Consider the following 17622-nt stretch of genomic DNA (forward strand, 5'->3'; position numbering starts at 1 on the left):
GTTACACCACCCTTTACAACAAAATCTGGTACCACAGAAGAGGTCATTTCTGTTAGGAAGAGGCAATGAATCAAAGCCATAATTTTTGATTTGTTAATAAAAACCAAGCAAAGTTAAATGACTTTCTTAATGAGAAAAATTGTTATGTTTATATAACAATGTGATTTCTATGAGTTTTTCAATTGTTAATGTTACTTGTAAGAAAAACTAACTGGCCCATCACTTATGCATTCATCTCTTAACCTTAGTCATATTAGAAGGAACTTCTCTAAAATAATTTTATCCATCCACTGGTTTCAAATAGGATTATAAAAATGTGAAATAAGTCATTTTATGCAAAGTAAAGCATAGAATTGAGATGAGATTGGTTTTTATTGGATGAAAAGTGAAAAATGAAAAACTTAGGATACCAGAAACATCAATGCCAATTTAATCTGTGTAGAAAGGTGACTTCAGAAAGCATGCATTAGTATGCTTTTAGTAAATGCCTCTGAATCCCCTTTTAAAATCAGTGCTTCATTTCTTGGTGAGATAGCTACCAAATAACCTGCTGAGGAACCATCAAAGCACTACCTAACATATAGGGGAATGTTGTAGTTTAATTCTTAAATTGACAAAGTAAGCAAATGCTTCAAGTCTTCATAATCATATAGTATTTACTTATTCTAAAAAAAACTATTTAATTGCACAGTACATCCAATTTTTATTTTGAATGTTCAGTAGAGTAAAAAAAAAAAAATTAATTTTCCAACATGCAACACTTGGCCTGAATGAGAAACTTGTAAATAACCTGCAAGGTTATTTTTTGAAGACAACCAAGATTATAATTTCTTAGTACTTTTAAGCTCCCAAGAATCTCATTTGAATTCCATATTCAAACATTAAATGTTAAATTAATAATGAAATGTTAAATGTAAGTATTTAACAGAATCACTGCAGTGAGATCCAGTGTTTCCTTTCTTGCAGCATATGACTGGACAGCGCTTCATATGGGCAAAGGACTAGGCTTAGTTTTGAGTTGAAGAAGATGCTTTATTTTTTTTTTCAAATATTATGAAGTTGACAAGAAAATAAACATTATCCTCAAATTTGTATGAAGCAGGGATTGAATAAATCTCTAAAATAATTTGATATGGCATCTGCACTCCCCAAATGAGAGAGTACAATCAGCCTGCCTTTACTCTCAACATCCTTATTACTAACCTCTGTAATAAATCTTCTCTGGCAATAGGATTTGACAATTCGATATTGTATGTCTCATTAGCGCCACCTACTGAGTGCTGGTCACATCTCGTAAATCTCAGTTACAAGTCAAGAGCTGTAAATGCAAAAAGAACCAAATCAAAGCAACAAAAGGATGACAATAGGTGACAATCATCCAGCATTTTATTTTCATCAATGCTATTTAAGTATAGCTGCAGTAACCAGAGCAGTGAAGGTCATGTCAGAAAAAGAACTAGTTTTAAATTTCATTTACATAAATATGATACTTAATTTGATTAAAAGAGGCTTTCCATTGACAAAAGCAAATATTCTAAGCTGTACCTGCCTTAGCCATCTCGCAGATTTATAACAAAAATTATATAAATTAATTCATGTGAAAAATCTTTGAAAACCATAAAACATTAAAAATGTAAAGCATTCTATGCAATTTAACCTATAATGCAATGACATTTTCATTTGATTTAATTTTTTTCAAAAATTTTTTAAATACCACAACAGAATTTATGATCCAAGCTAACTGCTACTTTGAGGTTCAATTGAGCTTAGCATTTGGAAAAGCTGAAATATGTAATTTCACTGGATAGAAATTTTCTACATTAGATGCTTTAAAAATCCCTTTTATTTTGTCTTCTCATTTCTATAAAAATAGAGAGGTTATTTTTATAGCCTAAAGTCATTTATTTTTCAGGTCTGAAAATGGATTGAATCATACACACTGAACATAGCATATGAAGGCTTTATTAATAAAAATAAAGTTGGTGATTCAAACTTCTGATTTTGCTCAAACTGCTGAAAGATTCATGAAGCACATGAGAAACTTAATGTGGCTAAGCATCAAGTTCATCGGCATTTGCTGTTGGTGAGGTTTATAAAACAAAATTATTCTATATAAGAAAAGATCCTCACACAAACTTTAGCTCTTTCATTACTTTTCTGTAGATCTTGCCTTAAATAGTAAAATAATAATTAATAATAAAACAATATAAAATCATTAAAAATAAAATTTAAATGATGTATGTCCATATATCTAATGAAATATATTCATTACAGCTATTTTTTCACCATAGTACTGTAGGTAGAACACAGGTTTTGAGGTATCAAACAATGTTCAATTTGCATGTTTTCTTATCTACGGTATACAAATGTAACAAGCAGCCTTACCAAATTTGGCATCATCTAAACATCTGTAAACATCTAGATGATTGTCATAAACATAAGAGATAACTGCTTGAAATATTATCTTTTCCTGTGGAGGCTGTGATATTTTGTAAAGATAAATGTGGCCAAAATATTGAAGTCGATCTCACTCTCTGCATGCAAATATATTAATGTTTAACAGAAATCATCCTTTAGCCCGATTTCCCTACATTCACACCGTCATGGCCGGCCCTCCTCATCCCCCAGGGGTTTCTCCACATGAAAAGCCCAATTATGAAACAGGAAAAGTGCACTCAAAGCCCATACATGCAGTTGCAAAGTGTTCTGGAGAGGTTAAAAGACTGATATGAATTTGGTCCACTGAATATAACCTGCAGCAATATTGCCAGAGAAGACAAGAATTTGAATGAGCCTAGGTTAGAAAAATAAATTACGTTGTTGCCTTGAAGGCAGTATCCAGGGGTCAAGGCTAAGGCCTTTTTCTTTGGTGTTGTGTAGAGAATCATCTCTATCACTTTTTTTATATTCTTTGTATTTTTTTTTAGATAATTTGGTGGGTTTGACATTTTTGTGGCTAGTAATCTGATACATTTTCACAAATTATCTTTCATAAAATGGAAATTATTCTCATTAATTGAATGGAAATGATGTATCATGGTAACAAGTCTCTTTCTCAAAATCCACCATAACTTTAAATCAAGGTCAGGGTATTAATAAGACTATACCTTCCCCATATTTATTTTATCTCTGGGTTCGTAGTTCTGTATGTGTCTAGTAGATGTCAACAGCAGAAGAAAATAACATCAGAGTTCAAGAAATGTAGTCCTGTTAATATTTATTTAAGAAGTATGGCCTTGATAATGATCATCAGTAAACATTTCAGTCAAATATAAATAAAAATGCATTTGTGTCTACAAATATGTTTAATTGATACACCAGAAACTTGAATTCAAGGAGAAAAACAGACTAGCCTTGAGAGTAAGGATGGTAACATAACAGGTAATTGTTGTAATGGTCAATACAATTTAATCATTAGGGTTTATGTGTCAGATACCAAGCCAGCAATTTACCTTCATAATCTCTTGTCATATTCATAGCAACACTGTGAACTCCATATTATCATTCCCATTTTACAGGTGACAAAACTAAACCAAGAGCAGTAAAATAGTATATTCAAGGTAATCCAGCTAGGCAGTGACAGAAAAGAAAACCAAAATTTAGCAAATCCCCATTCCCTAAACTATGCATACTGACAAGGAGCTATATTTACAAAGATTAAGAGGGACATTTTTTCTAATTCACTCAGAGGTGTAGTTTGCTCGCCAACCTGCGTGCCTTTGGGAATTTCGGCTCAAATGGAGTGTATTTTTTCTACTTTACACAAAAGTGTCAAGCAGCGTTATATGAGCATATATGTTGCCAAATATTCTAAAATTTCAAAGAGTAAAGTTTTCTTTTAGCTCAGTTGATCAAGGATGAGATCATAGAGATAAGGAATTTAAATTTAGTCTGAAAAATGAATAGGATTTTAATGGGGAGCATGGAGAATACAGTGGAAACGTAAGATAGGGCATTTTTAGAACACACAAAGGATCCACATGCAGAAAAAAAGTAAGGCAGATTTGAGGTATAGGAGATAAGAGTAGTTGAAGCATAGATTCTCTAGCAAGATAGGAGATCAGACTGAAAAGTCCAACTTGTGGAAGAAATACTCAGAATGCTAAATTAAGGTGTGTAGTCTACGGTCTTTAAGCTGGGAGGAGCCATGGGGATTTAGGAGGGAAACCACAAAGCCATACATAAAATGATTACTCTGGCATTAGGTGTAGATATTTTTGAGTAGGTAATATGACAATAAGAAGGTAACTGAGAAAGTATTAAGACCAGACCTGAAGTATGCTAGTGTAGAAGTAGTAAAAATGCAGAACATGTGTAATCTATCCCTAGAAATGCATTTATTATTCTTTCTTCCTATGAACATTAGTTTTCAGTTCTTAGATCTAATATTTGCCCATGTGGTCATCAAATTTAAACACTAAAATCTTTTGGAATTTCACATAGAGATAGACAATGGCTGTGAAAATTATCTAACAACCTTAAATTGTGATTCTAATAGAGTTAAAGCAGAGAAAGAACTTTGATACCATTGCTCTCTGCACCTTCTTAGTCTCACAAAAAGACACAGCTACCCAAACACATACACCCACATCTACACGAAAATACTTCTCCAGCCTATAGTTATTATAGAAAGCCATTTATAGAATATTTGGTTCTAAGAAGGTATGAAGAGTTATTAAAATCTTGTCTGGACACAAAGGCCTTCCAGAAATTCTATTTTTAGAGTCTTTTAGGAAAGATTCAAGGATAAATTACTAGGATTCTATATCCACTAAATGACCGTCCTAAAATCCTACAAGATGGTTTGATGCTTTTGAGTTCTGACATGTTATGAATCAAGGGAAGTTCCCTGTATCATATCTGTGGTACCATTCAATTCCAAATCGTTCTAGCAACTTCAAGGAATTCATTCCAGCAGAGTTTTGCTTTTTGTCAATATCTCTTTGTATCAGTTGACAATTGATAAGCAATCTTTGAGCCAGGTATTATCTAGACATATTCTTTTCTATTTCCTATTCATGTTTCCATTAATAATTCAGTGTTACATGTTTTCCCAACAGATCTATTGGTATAAAACGTCTTTCAGCTCATTATTACTGTGCATTTTATCCACCGTCAGCCAAATAAGCAATAATTATTATCATTGTTATTAACACAATTGCTTTTAACCAATTATTAACTTGCATTAATACTAACATCATCATTATTAATATCATTAGAAATTTACCACCTCACTGAAAATCAGTTAATAAATTCTATATTCATTTTACAGGTAAAAATTATTATAAGAAACTGTAGCCCATAAACTCATGTCTTAAATTGTTTGTAGCCCAATCCCAATAACATAAATACTGGGACTGGCTTCCATTCATTTGTGTGTACAATAATGCTTGCAATGATAAGGTCACCAAAGGTCACCAAGACATTTACAGAACCTTATACCACACCTTGAAAAGTATATACCCCTAACATAAAGCTGGAAAAAAATCACTGCTTCTGAAACTAAGAGAATGTGTGATGGTTTTAATTGTTTTAGTTCATATGACTCATAAAATCCAAATAATTATAGCCAGTAACATATTAATATAATCATCTCACATATGGTTTCATATCTTACCAGCTCCAGTACATCTGCATCCCAAGATCTATATTAACACTTTAAATATAAATGAGTACATCACAATACTTCCTGAGTAGGAATTCACAGAAAAATGGACATTAAATTTCTCTTATAAAAGGGAGCAAAGGTGTTTTACAAATTAGGTGCTCACAACAGAGAAAGACATTAATCAGTTTTCAAAAGCTAAATTTGTCTCCAGCTCATTATTATTCAAAGCAGTGAATTTTCCCTGGTAACATGTCACAAAGGGAATAAGGAACGGAAGTTCTAATGATAGCCCAGCAATTTAGCATGAGGTTTTAATTAATTAATCTGGATTTATGCACATAAGACTGATTATATGCACTAAAGTTCAATTCTACAAGCATTTCATAAATTAAAGGAATGCTACGTGTTCCAATAATATAAAATATGATCCAGTATATACTGAAATTGAGCAGTTAGGTATACTTTGCTAAATGTAAAGCAACCATTAATTTTCCCCACACTAAAGCATGCAACAAAAGCTTTTACAATTTCTCATTATGTCCAACACTGAAAAACAACAACAAATTGATAACTTATAAAACTTACATTGATGAAAATTGTCATGAAGTCAGGAATAAGTACTGACAAAGGATTAGTATTAACCATGGGCTTTCTGAGTTTGACTCTGTTGTGAATAATTTCACAAAACCATTGACTGTCAGATGCATATGGCCCTGAAGATATTTGGTTTACAGAAAAAAAAAGAAAAAAGAAAAGAAAACCAGGCATGCACAAATTTAAAAATCAGTATTTTTCAGAAAGTTGAGTATAATCTTCCTACCAATAAATCTAAAAGGTCCAGTTCGGTGCCATACATTTGTTAACTCCTTTGGTAATTGAAATGATTTGAAATAGCATGAAAACTTGAGTATGTTGAATAGTATATACCCATACTTCAGTTCTAACACACCTATATTTGTAGTCATCACTAAGTCATTCCTAAGAATATTAATCATGTACACATAGCCAACCGTAATGCCTAAGTTCTTTATTTGCTAATGTCAGTTTTTTATTACTTCAGATAAGAATCCCCAAAGTCGGGTTTATATGGTGAAGATTGTCTAATAATGGAAGAACCTGTTAATTGAAGAATTACTCATATACCCCTTCAGGTTTAGCTGGGAATCATTTATTGGAGAAGTGTCCATGTTCAAATATCTTTTGGAATATATGGACTATTATAAAGGTGACAGGAGGCACAGAAGCTTTGGGGAAATTGATGTGAATCTGAAAGACCAGAAATATTCCATGTTCTGGCACACATGAAGGACAAACACCTTAGCTACATAGAGCTGTCATTTTTTGGATTTCAGAAAGGATTGTGTTAGTTTGTCTAACTATTGCCTCTGTTTCTACACTTTCTCCATATCCTTTTTTCCTCTTTAAGCTCTTGCTTAGCAGGCATGAAATGTATTAAGGAACACATGTATTATAAAAGTTTTTTGGTTTAAAAATATAAAACATTTCTAGACTCAATCAGGTGATAGAAGGTTGTGGCTAAGAAACACGGGGAAGGGAGAACGTAGAAATCATCCTGGCAGTTGTACAACTCTTGATCTAAGTACTCTAATTTGCCTATGCCAAGTCTCAGGGTGAATCAGAGCAGAGAATTGTCTGCATGCAGAATACAACATCCTCTCATTTGCATATGGCTTGCATTCGTGCTCCCCAAGTGTCTTAGATTGGGTTCCATAGGAACAGATTCAGAGATGACAAGATGAGTGCAGAAGGTTTATTGAAGAGTACTCTCAGGAGCTGCCACCATAAGGAAATGAGGAAGCCAGGACTGAGCAGACGAAAAAACACCTGTACTGTGGTTGCAACTGAAGTCTTGGTCAATCCCAAGGGGCGCCCTGGAACAGTGATGGCTCTTGAGTGTGGTTCTGGTGTGAGTAGGTCTTTCAGCTCTGCATGAGCCAGTTATTGGCCATATGTCACCCTCCAGGAAGGGACATGAGCTGGATGAGACATTCCCTGCAGTGGAGGGCTATGCTCAGTGAAGGATGTAGTTGTGCCCTCTTAGCAGTCAGTATTACCAGCAGCAGAGAGATGGTGCATGGTGAAGGGCCATAGCAGTCACCATACCAAGAAGGGAGATCTGGCTGGGTCAGGCTGCTCCCATCTAAGGTGGTCCTATTTAGGACCACCTTATTAAGCTTGGCTTGTTGTATCAAGCCTATTCATGGCTGTCATTGGCTGGTGCCCTAAGAGCTGGTCTAGCCAGTTATGGCCAAGCAAACTGGTTTGTTTTCACCCAAAACATACAATACAATGTATTGCCAAGGACTCTTGGTATAGCAGGCACTTAAAGGTTTACAGAGTCAACTTCAGCATAACAAATGGCCAATTTCTCAATAACAATTACAGAAACAGCAATAATATAATAATATTTTATGTTAATTTGGTATATACAGCACAGGTACTATGCTAAATACTTTATACAAACTATCTCATTTAATCCTGATTGCAACCCTATGAAGTAAGAATTATTTTTCTGTTATAATGGGAAATTGAAACTCATAAAAAAGCAGAAAATATGTTGAATATCACTCAACCAATAAATTGTAGAACTTGAAACAAAGGGATATAATCTTTCATTTTAAGAGCTTTACTAAACAACCTACACAAACTGGTTTATTACTGACCATATACTACTTGACACTTCATGGAACTCCATTGACTTCTTAATTTTAAGTATAAAATTATAACTACTGTATTGCAAATATTGCAAAATTGACATTATATTTATTCAGAAGTCACATATCCGATGATCTTAACTCTTCAGAACATTATTGAGAACCATGAAACCAATTTAAAAGACTTTTGTGTTCTGGTAGAAATGGAATAATGGGGATTGGATGTTCTATTCTGCTTTAAACAACTAGAAAACTGGACAAAAAAAACTATAACCATCAATATAAAAGATGAGACAACCATTGAGAAACAAGCAGCACAGAACTGTAATCACTGAGAAAAGGGAAACAAACCAAGTGAGCCCTGATTGCATCAGCTTACTCCAAAGGCACTTTTCAGGCCACCTTTCAGGAAGATGAAACCCAGTGGTCTCACTGAACTAAGGAATCAGAGATCAGTGCCAGAGGAAGCAAAGATGGCTAGAATTTTTCTGGGAAGAATATGATACTATGGAGGTGGGAGCTAAGCAGAGAGAACTCCAGAGATCTGCAATGGGGTTTACTTTGACTGAGTATTGATCTGCTCATGCATGAGAAGAAATTACCCAAGGCCAGAGAAAGGGCCACCTATAAAGATTTGATGTACAAACCAGGGTGAAAGTAGTTTGTGTCTCCATAGCAGAGTGGGTAAGACCTTTTAATGCCAGGTGTATCTTGTAGAATACTCAGAAATATATTACTTAGGTTGTGAGCCTAAATTTTCCCTATACTACAAGCTAATCTAAACCCACCTTACCAATGCTTAAAGCAAACCTCAAATGCATTCAACTGATTTCTGTAACCTAACTGCATGCCAGAAGAAATTCTAACACTATGTAAAGGAAGACAATAAAATCCATCAGCCAACAAAATATAATTTACAGTGTTAGACATCCAGCCAAAAATTACCAGGCACAGGCACACTCATTTTATTGTGCTTCTCTTTATCATGCTTTGTAGATATTGGACTTTTTTACAGACTGAGGGTTTGTGGCAGCCTTGCATCCACAAGACTACTGGCACCAGTTTTCCAACATCATGTGCTCACTTCCTGTCTCTGTGTCCCATTTTGGTAATTCTCACAATATTTTAAATGTTGTCATTATTATTGTATGTTATGGTGATCTATGATCAGTGATCTTTGATGTTACTATTATTATTGTTTGGGGGCCCTTTGAACTGTGCTGATATAAGATGGCAAACTTAATTGACAAATGGTGTATGTGTTCTGAATACTCCACCAACTGGTCATTCTTCCCTCTCTCTCCTTCTCCTCAGGCCTCCCTATTAACTGAGACACAACAATACTGAAATTAGATGAATTGGTAACTCTATAATGGCCTCTAGTGCTCAAGTGAAAGGAAGAGTCACACATCTCTCACTTCAAGTCAAAAGCTAGAAATGATTAAGCTTAATGAGGAAGGTATGCCAAAAGCTGAGATAAGCTAAAAATTAAACCTCTTGTGCCAAACAGCTAGCCAAGTTGTGAATACAAAGGAGAGGTTATTGAAGGAAATTAAAATTGCTACTCCAGTGAACAAACAATAAGAAAGGAAAACAGCCTTATTGCTAATATGGAGGAAGTTTTAGTGATCTAACTAGAAGATCAAACCAGTCACAACATTTCCTTAAGCCAAAAAAGTCAAAGCCTAATCTAGAACAAGTCCCTAACTTTCATCAATTCTATGAAGTCTGGGAAAGGTGAGGAAGCTACAGAAGGAAAGTTGGAAGCCAAAAGAGGTTGGTTCATGAAGTTTAAGGAGAAAAGCCATCTCATAACATAGAAGTGCAAAGTGAAGCAGCCAGTGCTGATGGAGAAGCTGCAGCAAGTCATCCAGAAGATGTAATTAAGATAATTGATGAAAGTGATTACACTAAAGAATAGATTTTCAAAGTAGATGAAACAGCCTTATACTGGATTGGAAGCATATGCTCTCAAGGACTTTCATAACTAGAGACAAGAAATGAATACCTGGCTTCAAAGTTACAAAGGACAGGCTGACTCTCTTACATGGGCTAAGGCCACTGGTAACTTTAACTTGAAGCCAATGCTCACTTATCATTCTGAAAAGTCTGGGGCCTGAAAGAATGATGCTAAGTCTACTTTGCCTGTTCTCTACAAATGGAATAAAGCTTGACGGAAATAGATGACAGCACATCTATTTCTAGCATGGTTTACTGAATATTTTAAGCCCACTGTTGAGACCTGTTGATCTTTAAAAAAGATTCTCGTCAAAATATTACCACTCATTGACAATGTGCCTGGTCACCCAAGAGCTCTGATGGATATGTACAAGGAGATTAATGTTGTCTGCTTGCCTGCTAACACAACATGCATTCTACAGCCCGTGGATCAAGAAGTAATTATGACTTTCAAGTCTTATTATTTAAGAAATACATTTCATAAGACTATATCTGCCATAGATAGTGATTTTTCTGATGAATCTGGGCAAAGTAAATTAAAAACCTTCTGAAAAGATACACCATTCTAGATGCTCTTAATAACATTCATGATTCGTGGAAGGAGGTCAAAATATCAACATTAACAGGAGTCTGAAAAAGTTGATTCCAACCCTCATGGATAACTTTGAAGTGTTCGAGACATCAGTGGAGGCAGTAACTACAGATGTGGTGGAAACAGCAGAGAACTTGAATTAGAAGTGAAGCCTGATTACGTGACTGAATTGCTATAATCCCAAGATAAAACTTGAATGAACCAGGAGTTGCTTCTTATGGATGAGCAGAGAAAGTGGTTTCTTGAGATGGAATCTACTTCTGGTGAAGATGCCGTGTACACTGTTGAAATGACAACAAAGGAATTAGAGTACTACATAAATTTAGTGTATTTTAAAACAGTGACAGGGTTTGAGACGATTGGCTTCAATTTTCAACGTTCTACTGTGAGTAAAATGCTACCAAAGAGCATTGCATGCTACAGAGAGATCTTTTGCAAAAGGAAAAGTCAATCGATGTGAAAAACTTCATTTTTGTCTTATTTTAAGAAATTGCTACAGCCAATTGGCACAGCCACCCCCGCCTTCAGCAACCACCATCCTGATCAGTCAGCAGCCATCAACATTTATGCGAGATCTTCTACCAGCAAAAAGATTACATCTTGCTGAAAGCTCAAGTTATTGTTAGTACTTTTTAGCAATAAACTCTTCAACTCTGACCTTGTAGCAAAAAGCAACCATAGACAACATATAAATGAATGGAAATGGCTATGCTGCAATAAAACCTTATTTCACAAAAGAGGTGGAAGACCCATGAGCCATAGTTCACTAACCCCCTTCCTAAAGATAAAATACAACATCAGGAAAAAGAAGAAAAAAAAATCCCTGAACAGAGTTAACTTCAGATGAGATCCTATAGAAGAAAAGATCCATGAAATTAACATAGCAACTATTCACAATGAAACATAATGAGAAAAAGATTAAAAAGGAGGAACATAGAGGGGAGCAGTTACCTTTGAAACCGTATCAAGCAGTCTAACATATATGTGATTGGAATCCCACAAGAGGAGAGAGAGGAGACAGAAAAAATATTTGAAGAAATGATTTTTTTCCCCAAAATTTGTTTCAAATACATATCCAGACAGCTGTAGAAATTCCAAGCAGATGAGGAAACTGAGGCTTAGAGTTGGTAGGTACTTTTTCCAAGGCTTTTTCGTTACAAGCTATGATTCAAATCCATGTTTGCTGATTCAACAACCAGAGTTTTTACCTATTTGATACACTTTCTCTCAAGCTTGATAAAATGAGTCTAGTCTCCATAATAAGAGTGAAACCAGCATGTATCAGGCACTGCACAAGATATTATCTCATGTACTCTCTCATTTAATCACAGCATTCCTATAGGTAAGAATAATTTTGCCCATTTTACAGATGGAAAAACTGAAAATAGCAGAGTAAACATTGTGTGCTTAAATCATTGCCAGTAAAGGTAGAAAAATACACATAACTCAGGTCTTCTGGATTTACAGGCAGTGTTCTCCTATGGAGCTTGGATGCATGGGTGGAATATCAAAAAACATGGTTATATGTGTTATGCAACTAGAAATCATAGACGTTAAGAATATTTTAAATATGAATGAATTCATTGAAAAAGAAGGAAAATAAGACCTTTAATTTATTAGGTCAAGCAATTGCTGGCATCATCCAAATTACTGACAATAAATCTCAGAGCTAGTACCATAACTCTAAGTGTGGTTGTAAGACTTGAAATCATAAAACTATAGAATTGTGAAATTTCTTACAGATCACAGAATCCAATCTCTTCTTTTTGGAGAAATGGAAACATACCCTAAAAGGTTAAATATTTGCTCAAAATAACATCATTGGTTATTGACCCTTTCTACTAAGCCATCCCCCATTCCATTCTAGAAAATATAAATTATTCATGCAGAAAGACAAACCCAGTTTTGGCAGGTCAGAGATTTCAGTGAGATGTGTATTGGTTAAGGGCTGTGATTTATGAATCTAGGCAGCTATCCAGATTGCCTTATCTCAGCTGTCCTTCTGTGAAACATACTATTGTGAGTGCCTAAATTGACCTCTATTCCACCCCATTCTACGGTCATTGGCTATCTCATGAGGAGGAGGATAAATTACTCTGACACAATGCAAAATACTGAGAATCGAAGAGTGTTAGAGAGGAAACTTATATAGAGATCATTTCCTCTTGTTTGCTAGATATAAAATAAGCCAAGATAGTTTGTGACCTACTCAGAAGGATTAAATATAAATCCTGCCTTATTTTAAGCAAATTCTCAGCAGCATACATCTCAACCATATACATATATATGTGTGCACATACATACACAAGGACACGTGCTCTTATGTAAGTCCCATGAAGGCAGGGGTTACATAGTTCTCATATATTCCCAACACCTTGTGCAGCAGCTTGTACTGTAGGTGTTCAATATTTATTGAATGCATGAAAAAAATGGGTGAATAAGCACAATACATAGAAAAGCATAGCTCTAAAACAATGAATGTAACTTGCTTTATTATTTTCAGATTTATTGAGGTATAGTTGACAACTCATTGTATGTAATTAAGGTATACAACTTGGTGTTCTGACATTTATATAGATTGTGAAATAATCACCACAATGAAGCTGTGGTGATCCATCATCACCACATTACCTCCTATATTTACCATATCCATCACCTCCCATAATTACCTCTGTGTGTGTGTGAGTGTGTGTGTGTGCATGCAGTGAAAACATGTAAGATATCCCTTCTTAGCACATTTCAAGGATACAATACAGTATTGTTAACTATAATCACATTGCTGCAAATTAGATCTCCAGAAGTTAATTCATCTTGCCTAACTGAAACTTTGTACCGTGTAACCAACATCTCCCCATTTTCCCCTCTCCTTAGCCCCTGGCAACCACCATTCTACTCTCTGCTTCCTTGAGTTTGACTATTTTAGATTCCAAATATAATGAGATAATGTAGTATTTGTCTTTCTGTGTCTGGATTATTTCACTTTACATAATGTCTCCAGTTTCATTTATGTTGTTGCAAATGGCAAGATTTTGTTCTTTTTTAAAGGCTTAACAATACTCCACTGTGTGTGTGTGTGTGTGTGTGTGTGTGTGTATCCCACAATTTCTTCATACATTCACCTGTGGAAAGACATCATTTGGGTTGTTTTCATATCTTGGCTATTATTGACTAATGCTTCAGTGAACATGGGGATACAGATAGCTCTATGAAATAATGGACCTGGGGTGGGGGAGTGGGAATGATCAGAAAATAGTAGGCAGGGGGAAATTTCAGAGCTTGAGATTTTGGTTCTTGAGAATAACGTGATTTCAATGAAAACTAATAAAATTAATCCTCAAACCTGGGGTCTGAGATAAAATAAATAAAGATGAATGTTATTGGAGGAGGTAAATAAAATACACAGTCCTGAGGATGATAGTATGGGATGGAGAGGAGAGAAAGACAACTAAAGTTGTTGAAGGTAGAAGGAAAAGCTGATGCCTACCATGTGTTGGTATGAGCCAGCAGCGTTGAACCAGAAGTCCCAAATATCCTATAGGTGCATTAGGACAAGACATTAATAATGAAAGTGAAAATACTTTGCACATTATTAATCACTCTTCATAAATAAGCAATCTACAGATTATTCACTCGCTAAAATATCTATTAGCCAGTTCAGAACAAAAGTTCAGTTTTCTTTAAGCTTCATGTATTTAATGTTTAAGTTGGAGAGAATTCTGGTTATTGTATACAGTGTGTCAACATTGAAAAATTTTATTTAAAATTTAAACACACCATTTCTCTTCTCATGCAAGAACTGAATTAAAGTTTCCAAAATCAAAAAGGCTTCCATGGACACTATTAAAATTATTTTAGGAACTGGAAGTGATAATTCCTGAATGATGCCAAAGGCAACTCTGGCCTTTATTCTTTGTCCCAGTCAACAAACATCATTTTCTTGGTGGTTTTTTTGTTTTTTGTTTTTTGGTTTTTTCCCTCTTCTAGCCTTCCTTTGCCACAAACCAACCAAACAAAAACTCTTCTTCCTCTTACCAGCAGAGAGCGCTGGTTCCATATGCAGCACAACAGCTAAAACGCTCAGCCTTCTCTGGGCTCTAACTGCTACGAGAAAGCAAACGGAAATTGTGCCTAACGGGCATCCGTAGTTGACTTGTCGTCGCCAAGCAACGAAGGAGTGGTTGGAATTTGCCCGGAGTGCTCGTACGCGCGACCGTCCAGACGGAAGCGGAAGTGCCGGTACCGCGCGAGTAGGAAGTGGTGCCTCTTGTACTGGAGATGGCCGCGCTTGCTCCGCTGCCGCCGCTCCCCCCACAGTTTAAGAGTATACAGCATCATCTGAGGACGGCTCAGGAGCATGACAAGCGGGACCCTGTGGTGGCTTATTACTGTGAGTTTTTCCGAGTCGCCGCGCCCCTCCTTTCCCAGTTACACTCTGGGGCCCAAGCACTGCTCCTGGGTTCTTGGGGCATGCCCCGCCCCACTGGCTTTAGACCTGAGCCTTGACCTTTGGCCTGCCCTGGGAACTCCCTGGGTCCCCGCCCTCCTGTGGGAGCCCGAGCTTCTCGCTGGCCAAGAAAGGCAAAAATCCCAAAGCACCATGGTGCCCACCACTTCTCGTCTTGCACTTAAATGCTCCAGAACTGATTACATGGGCCCATGAACTCTGGAACACACTTCCTTGACGTTTCCTTTGTGTGTGTACACATGAGTCTTATGTCTCCACTAGGAATCCTGAAAATAACCTAGATAGTGGAGTAATTGAGTTGGGTTTGAAACGAAGATGAGTGCCCCCAAAATAGTAGTAATGTGAATAAAAGGAAGATAGGCTAGTTGAAAACCTAATAAGTGAAGGGTAATTATGACAGCATGCAAGCCCATTCAAAAACATAAATGGTTAAATGGAGAGTATCTGCTACTAAACAAGCAGTTGAATTTGATCATTCCCTTTCTGCATCAACACTGCTCTCTCATACCATTGAGAATTTTTAATCTTGACTTCTTGAATAATACCCGTGTTTGAGACCATTGATAGCAACATTCCCACTTTGATTGTGATACATATAATCTGCAGTTGATGAGAACGGTTAAGTTCAAACTTTTTCCTTTATAACGAGTAAAGGTTATAGTTCCAGTAATTTAATTTAAACTTTATTTTGTATTCTATAGTGCAAATAAAACAAGTGACTGAATAATTGTAAATCTTCTGAGAAGGATTTTCAGAGTTGCACAGCTCAGTAAATCGTGTCCTCTGTTGTGGACATTATAAGGTTGGCTAAAATCTGGTCCACTGTCATCCTGCCATACTCCAAATATACCCCATTTCTTAAATGCAAAGCCATTTCAAACCTCCATGTTCTTCACGGTGTTGGGATATCCACACTTTGTTGTTTTTTTGTTTGTGTTTTGGTTTTTTTTTTTTTTTTTTTTGCACTTGGCAAGTTCCTCATGATTCAAGATCTAACTCAAATGTCACCTCTTCTGTAGTCAATAAATGAATTATTCTCTGCTTGACCTCATTTTGTTCAAATCTTACTGCATTATTTCCATTATACTTGTTCTTCAGGTTCCTCAGGCAAGGTCCATTAATCATTCATTCATTGTGTGTGTAATGAGCTTTGACCTTGTACTGGGCATTACTAGGCACTGTGGCTGCAGTTCCTGCATTCATGGAGCTTACGTACAATGGGTGTAGGACATTAAACAATAAAATGACTCTATTATACTGAATTTTAGGTTATAAAGAAAAATAAGACAAGGAAAAGGAATAAAGGAGTATCAGGAGTAGTGGTGGCAGAGAGTGCAGAGGGGATTTATGTTTCAAAGTGGTCGGGGGAACACTTACTGAGTTGACATTTGAACAAAGAAAGGAGTGAAAGTCAGACCTTACATCATCCAGGAAAGAGGATTCTCCACAGAGGGACTAAAGAGTATAAAAGTCTTGAGGCAGAGGCTTGCTAGGAGGAGCAAGGTGGCCATTGTGACTGAAATGGGTAGAGAGCAGAGAGAGTGATGTGATAAGGACAAAGAGGTAATGTGGTAACCATGAAATAAGAACCTTTTTCCTGCCTAAAATGAATCCCTATTCATGGCCTGTGTATTATGTATCTTTGTGACAGCCCAAGGACCCTTTATTTCCTGTGTCATTATCCTCTCCCTCTTGCTGTTTCTTTCTAAACCTAATCCATTTTACTTTATTTAAAAAAAGAAAGAAAGGAAGAAACTGTCACCATGACAATTCCCTTAAAGTTGCCGTCCTGTCTTCCCAACTCATAGGTAAGCTTGAAATAATGATCTGTAGTTGGCTTTACGTGGTTATCTTGTAGAATGCCTTTTTAGCCCATGGTAGTCCGGTCCAGTTTTCATGCCCACTATTTCACTGAATCTACTCTCAGCATGGTTATGAAGAAATATCTTCATCAATAAATTGAGGTGGCCCTTAAATTTTTTGTTAGGAAACATGCATACAAAAGAACATATATAATGTACAAATAGAGTTTAAGGAATAATAAAATGAACACTAATGTACCCACCGCATTTGATGTTATTAGACCTTTTAATTTTTGCCAATCTAGTGAGTGTGAAATGGTGTCACATTGGAACAAAATTTGCAATTCTCTGAGTCTTAATAAGGTTGGACGTCTTTTCATATGTTAATTAACCATTTGTGATTGCCTTTTGAAATGCTTCTTTATTTTATTGCTTTTGCCCATTTTTCTACTGCCCTGTTTGTCTGTCTTAATGTAGATACTAATCCTTTGTTATATGTGTTACAGATGTCTTCTCCCAGT

At 35.9% G+C, this 17622-nt stretch overlaps 1 protein-coding gene across 2 annotated transcripts in view; it reads left to right on the top strand.

Annotated features, from left to right (window-relative positions):
• Positions 1–15101: 15101 nt before the first annotated feature.
• Positions 15102–17622, top strand: part of VTA1 (vesicle trafficking 1) — a 50810-nt gene continuing 48289 nt past the window's right edge. For both annotated transcript variants that reach the window (XM_069487864.1, XM_069487865.1), the window contains exon 1: positions 15102–15221. In XM_069487864.1, coding sequence (XP_069343965.1) covers positions 15110–15221 — 112 coding nt within the window. In that variant the 5' untranslated portion in view covers positions 15102–15109. The remainder of the gene's footprint in view (positions 15222–17622) is intronic.

This window comes from Eulemur rufifrons, chromosome 15 (assembly GCF_041146395.1).
Source record: "Eulemur rufifrons isolate Redbay chromosome 15, OSU_ERuf_1, whole genome shotgun sequence".
Taxonomy (NCBI): domain Eukaryota; kingdom Metazoa; phylum Chordata; class Mammalia; order Primates; family Lemuridae; genus Eulemur; species Eulemur rufifrons.